Raw genomic sequence first — 7,063 nt, forward strand, 5'->3', positions numbered from 1 at the left:
TCAAATATCGTACTGAGAAGCAATACCATTTTTTTCACTTACGACGCCAACACTGAACGTCTGTTCAAGGATGTCTTGAAAGGTCTATCCAGTGGTGAATCTCTGGATCAGATCAAAGAAGAAATCACTAAATTACTTGGAGTTGAGTCAGTCCAAGTAATCAAAACGAAAATGAAATCCCGTGCTGGCGATTCGCGCAACGGGATTTCTAATGATTTTTATTTAGATCACTTCAATTCTAGTGAACTGAACAACCTTAAAAAATGCTACATGCCAGCTAAATCCATGAATTGTGGAGATTCCTCTCACGCAAAGGATGAGTTTTCTCTGAAGGAAGATCCTAAGACATTTAAATGTTCAAATTGTGGAGGAAGTCACAAATGCAATTTTTGGGAATGTTAAAAATACTGACGCAATTTCGTGCCAAATCGTATCCGGAGCTGGCAGCACCCTCTCAGATTTCAATGAAACTTTCTGGATGTGTGGACCTTGACTAAATAAGCCACTTTGCATATGCTTAGTTTTTTATCCAAAATTTATCTAGAATAACCTTTGAGAAGGGCCAAACTTTTTCTGTCGATTTTTTTCAAAAAAATATTATGGAAAAATGACAACTCCTACAAAAATGTGTTGTATGAATGACTTTTAGGCTTGTGCCCAGGATAAAACATGCATTGTGCCCATCTCGTGATGTATGGACGGTTGGTAGTAAGCATATTTACCTATCTTGATACAAATTTTCATCCAGATCAAACATGGCCATTTTTATAAATCGAATTTAAATTTTAAAAATCAATTTTTTTCAGTGTAGTTTCAAAAGGATTTTTTTTCAGCATTTTTTTTTTAAACTTGGACAATTTTCTAAAAGTCATCCATACAACACATTTTTGTAGGAGTTTTCATTTTTCCATAATATTTTTTTGAGGGCAAAATAGAAAAATTGAAAATCACGTAAAAACAGAATTGAGTGTATTTTCTTTTATAATTCTATAATAAATTCGTTTTTTTAAAGAATAATTAAAAATTCGATGTTAATCTTCAGATGAATTTCATTTTCTTAGGAGTGTCCTGCAAAGATGATCAGAACTGTTGATCGAGCGCTGCGCTCTTGGTAGCTTGCAGTTGTGGTAGAACCTGTAGCAGTAGGCGACACTTTTCAGGAGTTTGGCGAGTTCTGAATATCGGTCAAATAGTCCTTGATCAGCTTCGCTGACATATAATGTGACGACACGGCGAGCCTCCTCGTTGACTAATTGCTCATTTGGCGCAAGAAAAACGGATGCTGGCCATTGCTCCCTCGGGTATCGCAAGAATCTGGGGCCATACCACCAAAGATCGTCATTAACGATTTGACATGCCAAGGTACCTCGTGAAATCCGGTCAGCAGGGTTGAAGTTCGTCGAAACGTGTCTCCACTCGAATCCTTTCGTTAGTCGTTGAACCTCCGCCACACGGTTTGAAACGAAGACTTTCCAGCTCTTAGATCTTGACTGTAGCCAGTGAAGCACAATTGTACTATCGGTCCACATTGTTACTGGCTCAGTGAATTCGGTAGTTTTGCGCAGCGTATCGATGAGCTGACTACTAAGTAGCTCAGCGCAAAGTTCCAGGCGTGGAATGGATTGACCACGCAACGGTGCGACGCGAGATTTTGAGGTCAGAAGGTAACTGTGGAGCTCTCCTGTTTCGTCTGGTGACACGATGTAGACGCAACACCCGTAACCCTTCATGGAAGCTTTTTTTTTTTTTTTTAAATCTTTATTTTAGAGATTTTTAGCCTGAGGCTAGTTCATCTCTTAACCCTTCATGGAAGCGTCACAGAAGCAGTGGAGAGTGTACTGACGAGAAGTGTTAGCCAGAACCCTTCGCGGAATTTCTAGAGTGGATAATTGCTGGATGTCAGTTCGATAGGTCATCCACCAATCTTGCAAGTCATTAGATAGCTCCGTATCCCATGGCAAATGTTCAGCCCAGAGAGTTTGTACGAACATTTTAGCATTCAGTACTACAGGCCCGAGAAGGCCGATGGGATCAAACAACCGAGACATCTCAGACACAACTACCCTCTTAGTAATAACGACCTGCTTCCTTGAGCAGGTATCTTGAACATGAACTTGTCGGATTCAGGAAACCACAGAAGGCCTAGCGTCTTGACAGCAGTTGAACGATCGATTTCTAGCTTGCTGGAGGTTTCCCATCGCTCGGAAGGAATGTTCCTTACAACTGCGCTGTCGTTAGCTGCCCATTTCCGCAACACAAACCTTGCACCTCCAAGCAAGGATAAGAGCTGTACACACGATTCCTGGAGGGTGTGTAGATCATCGTGCCCAGTCAGTACATCGTCGACGTAGATTCCCTTTCGAATGACTGGCACTGCAAGAGGGTATGGTAAACCCGAATCGGCTCCGATCGATCATTTCGCCACAGAGTTTGCTGAAATCTGCGGTCATCCGAATGCATCCAGATCTGCTGAAACATCTTCTGTGCATCAGCGGTGAAGACAAAGCGTGGCACCCGAAAGTTGATGACAGTGGCTTGCAGCGGTGGTTGCACCGTGGGTCCGATGACCAAGACTTCGTTGATTGACAAGCCATTGGCATCATGGCTGGATCCATCGAATACTACTCGAGTCTTCGTTGTTGTACTTTCTGGGCGGTGAATAGCATGGTGGGGAAGGAAAAACTGTGGGCCGGACAACGCGTGCGAATTTACCTCCATGTGGCCCAGCTGTTGGTACTCCTCCATTAATTTGCCGTATTCGAGATGAAAGCTCTTGTCAACAGCAAACTTCTTCTCCATCGACAGTAATCGACGAAGTGCAGGAGTGTATGAATCACCCATAAGGGGCACCAGCTCTTCCCGCAACGGCAGACGAACTATGTAACGACCATCCTTGTCCCTTGAGACAGTTTTCTGGAAATGTTGCTCACAGAACTGCTCGTCCGGAGTGAATGATTTTTCCTTGTCAAGATTCTCAATCTCCCAGAACCTTTCCAACTGAGAATCAAGCGACTCGTCGGTGCAGAGATGGCTGGACTGCACGACGACTCCAGTGGCGGATTGTTCCGTGACCTTGCCGCAGATGACGAAACCAAAAACGGTTTTTTGAAGGATTGGATAATCCGTACCGAGACTAATCTGCTGATTTTCCAGAAGAGAATAGAAAAGCTCAGCGCCGATGATTACATCCACCCCTTGGCTGACGTTGAACTGCGGATCCGCAAGTTGAAGATGCCGTGGAATCCGCCAGCGTGTAACATCGATGTTGCAACTAGGAAGAGCAACCGTAAGTTTTGGTAAGACCAAACATTCGAGACTCGATATGAAGATGCCAAAACGAGAGGCAATCGACATAGTTACGCCGTAGTGTACGTTGACCAAAGACTGTCCGATACCAATGACCGGAGAGTTGAGCTTCGTCCGCTTCAAGTTGAGTCTCTGGCACAGTGCTTCCGAGATGAAGCTGGGCTGGGATCCACTATCCAAGAGTGCACGAGCGTACTGGTATTTATTGTCCGCATCCAGGACCTTAATCACAGCGGTAGAAAGTAGCACGGTGTTGGGATTTCGCCGCTGGATTGACTCAGCACTTTGACAGGCAGTAGGAGGCAAATTTGAGGCGGACGATACTACCGACGACGAGGGAGGTTCGTAAACGAGAGAGGACGACAATTCGCTAAACGACGACACGAGTGGAGAGGCATTCGAAAGCTCAACCGACCGAGAGCTATGTACCGAACCGAGTCGTGACAGTGGACTATTTTGTAAACGGTTCGATTCCGCGAAAGAGCTTTGTTGTACCGGCAGCGACTGACGGCCGCCAGATCCGCCTGTAGACGTTGTTAGCGGTGGCAGATGCAAAAGCGTGTGGTGTTTTTTCGCGCATGTTTTACATGCACCGCTGGAGCAGTCTTTCGCCAAATGAACCCCTTTCAGGCAATTGATGCAGAGGCTATGCTTCTTGGCTAGATCGAACCGTTCGTGTGGTGTGAGCTTTTGGAACTTGTCACACAGGAAAAGTAAGTGTGGTTGCTGGCAACAGATGCACCTTGCACTGCTCGAAGTGCTCACGTGAGCCGAAGACACACGAGGCTTAGGCTTGCTTTCGATTTGAAAACTGCTGCTTAGTTGGGAGAGCTGTAGGGTTTGCAAGATGCGTGATCTCTTTTGGATGAATTCGAGGATTTGTTTGTATGTCTGCCTATCGTCCCCCGCCGATTGAGTCTCCCATTCACGGAGTGATGTGGGATCGAGACAGCTACTCAACCGTTCGACCAAGAACGAATTCCAGTGCTCTTCGACGTCCTCGAGTTTATCCAAAAGCTGGACATGGCGGTTGAACTTATCTACCAAATCCACCAGGCCGGTCGCTGTTTCCTTCTTTAGGGGGGAAATAGAAAGCAAGCTAGCCATATGCCTTTTTGTCAGCATGTGCTTATTGTCAAACCGGTTTTTCAACAAGTTCCATGCAACCGGATAATTGTTAGCGATAATATCGAGGGAGGAAATCATGCGGGCAGCTTCGCCAGTAACTGAAGCTCGCAGATAGTACAGCTTCTGTACCATGGTCAGCTGCGGGTTTGAATCGATCAGCGAGGTAAAAAGATCGCTAAAAGATGCCCACTCGTCGAAATTTCCAGAAAACTCCTTAAGCTTTACTTCAGGGAGACGGAGATTTGACACCGACTGTGGGGGTTGGGGGTTTCTAACTGCCGGTGGTAGTAACGGGTGAGGAGATGGAGGAACCTTGCTTACTAGGGACGCCTTCAAAGCGTAGTAAAGATTCTGGAATTCTCGCCTATCTTCACTAAATTCCTCATCCGGCTCATCTAAGTCTTCGATGTGGTCTTGAATCGCTTGGAAATCCCGCCACATTTCATCCAAATGCTGAATTCTTATTGGCAGTTGGTTAGCTTGATCCGGGACATACTCATCGTCAAAGGCCTGGATAACCTCCGCCGAATTTACAATGTTCGAACGACGGCGGTAAAGCGTCTTTAACTTAGCCGCCTTACTAAATTTCTTGGTCGGCGCCATGATTCCCCAACAAAAAATGGAAAATTGTTACCTTATGACGGTTTTTTACGTGCCGTGGGCAAAGATGATGATGGCGACGATAACGACGATATCCACCGGTAAGCAATGAGCATACACCAGTGCGATCGACAGCAGTTGTAGGTTGGAAACACCGATGGCGTCCGTATTCGGACGTGCACCACCAGTTCCACGTAATTACAGCCACCGCAGAAAAGTCCAGATCCACCCAGCGGGACGTGAATTTTCAACCAGAAGCGGAACTTTATTTTCACCACCCTGGCAGTGAATGATCCTCTTCGTACGACAATTAGCACTCCGTCCGTGGGAAGTCAAAATCACTAAGCAACGTGGTTGTTGCCTCACTATTGTATGGTCACAATGGTTTCTTCTCGATCGTTCTCGATTGGCGACACACAATTAACAACGTGGTTGCTTTTGGGCCAAACAATAGGTGCTGAATAGAATACACCTTGCCGTCGTGGACCGAGACGGCTAATACATAGGTGTAACAGTCGGAAGAAGTGTTAGTTTGTTTACTTAAATGAACCATGCCCATTTTGTTATGGCATGTTTGCTATACGAAATGCGCCTCGTGTTTATTAGCGAATTTCACATCAAAGATTGATTAATTGAGTAGGAAATCAGTTTGGCACGGCATTTGTGACCAGCATACACCTTCCGGTAGTATGAAACAGGTCAAAAACTGTTCAAATCCGCAGATAAAATTTTTGTTTTGAATTTCTGTATAGCAAAATAGTGAACTTTTCGTGAACATTAACGGCAAAGAACTCACCAACACTGGGAGACTGTGAGTTCCTGCCCACCTGTTCATTTTCCATCGTGGTCGTGGACGACACGAAAACGCGATGATAAGCGTGGTACACTCGCGGACACGGTCCTATGCGCCACCGACACGACGATCCGGGACCACAACTCCCGGGTTTCGGTACCAATAATGTTGTTCGGGAAACTACTTGCCCACCGGCAGGTCACACCGATATTAAAATTTGCGACGGTGATATTTTTTCGGACTAGCGTAGAAAACGTACGATGGCTTTGCTGGTCTGATAGTAACTAAAGTATATTTCGATCTCTCGTATACATTGTGCAGGGATGAGAATGTATGATAACGAGTGTACATAAGAGTGAGTGCGTATGAATGTGTGGTTACAATTCAAGGTAGAGAAATATCAGGTGGGTATAATTGTATAGTGTGGTTGTATTTTATACTTAATTTAAATTTTATTATTTTCCAGAGCGTAGATTCTTTCGGAACAACTGTTATAAAGAAAATTACAAAGTGAATCTCCGAACGGTGCTCAAATTAGTTTTGAAAAGAACTTTGTGAAGGGTACTGATTTTTTAAGATAATTCATAAAAATATTTTTTTAAATGTCTGTGAATAAGTAAACGAGTTTTCAAGGTAGTTACTACATAGACAAATTTTACTAGCTTGGTAATGACTCATCTAACCTACCGATCCTTTCGGCTTCATGGCATTTGGTTTTATGCTTGATTAAAATGAATTTAGCTCACCCGGGAAAATTTTAATAATCCGGAAAACTTGAAAGATATTTATACAGTTTGTCAGAAGATTCAATTGCGGTAAAATTACTCATTTGACCTAATAGACCTAGTGTTCAGAAAAACTCAAAAACTCAAATCTAATGCGAGTTTATTCGCGTTTGAGTTTTGCCTTGCTAAATTCAACTGTGCAATTAATGAGATTTGAGAATGTTTTGCCGAACACTGTCAATTGACTTCAGTCTTATTTCGACCGGCATTATAGCGTTAGACCTAATGGCGTTTTGGCCTAATCGTCCATCATAAAAACAATTTGGAATCGAACCCACCGCCTCCGGTTTTACTACACCGCGCTTCAACCGACCAGCACTAGGCTGTAACTTGTTCAAATCAATTCGTCACGTCAAATTATCGACTGAGTTGTGCAGTGGCACCAGATGTCAGCCGGAAGAAAATCCCAAATCATAAATAAAACAAAGCAAAATCACCCCTTTGAAGAATG

At 44.2% G+C, this 7,063-nt stretch overlaps 1 protein-coding gene across 1 annotated transcript; it reads right to left on the reverse strand.

Moving 5' to 3' along the window:
- Nucleotides 1-2,331: 2,331 nt before the first annotated feature.
- Nucleotides 2,332-5,037, reverse strand: LOC135699026 (uncharacterized). The gene has a single exon (XM_065219210.1). The coding sequence runs from the start codon at nucleotides 5,035-5,037 to the stop codon at nucleotides 2,332-2,334; it is 2,706 nt and encodes a 901-aa protein (XP_065075282.1).
- Nucleotides 5,038-7,063: the final 2,026 nt, after the last annotated feature.

This window comes from Ochlerotatus camptorhynchus, unplaced genomic scaffold (genome assembly GCF_037179485.1).
Source record: "Ochlerotatus camptorhynchus isolate MF236.1 unplaced genomic scaffold, CSIRO-AGI_Acam_v1.1 ptg000101l, whole genome shotgun sequence".
In the NCBI taxonomy this organism is placed as follows: Eukaryota; Metazoa; Arthropoda; class Insecta; order Diptera; family Culicidae; genus Ochlerotatus; species Ochlerotatus camptorhynchus.

Bases quoted from the DNA above. Each gene is read 5' to 3' on its own strand.
- LOC135699026 (XM_065219210.1), bottom strand. From the start codon at position 5,037: ATGGCGCCGACCAAGAAATTTAGTAAGGCGGCTAAGTTAAAGACGCTT.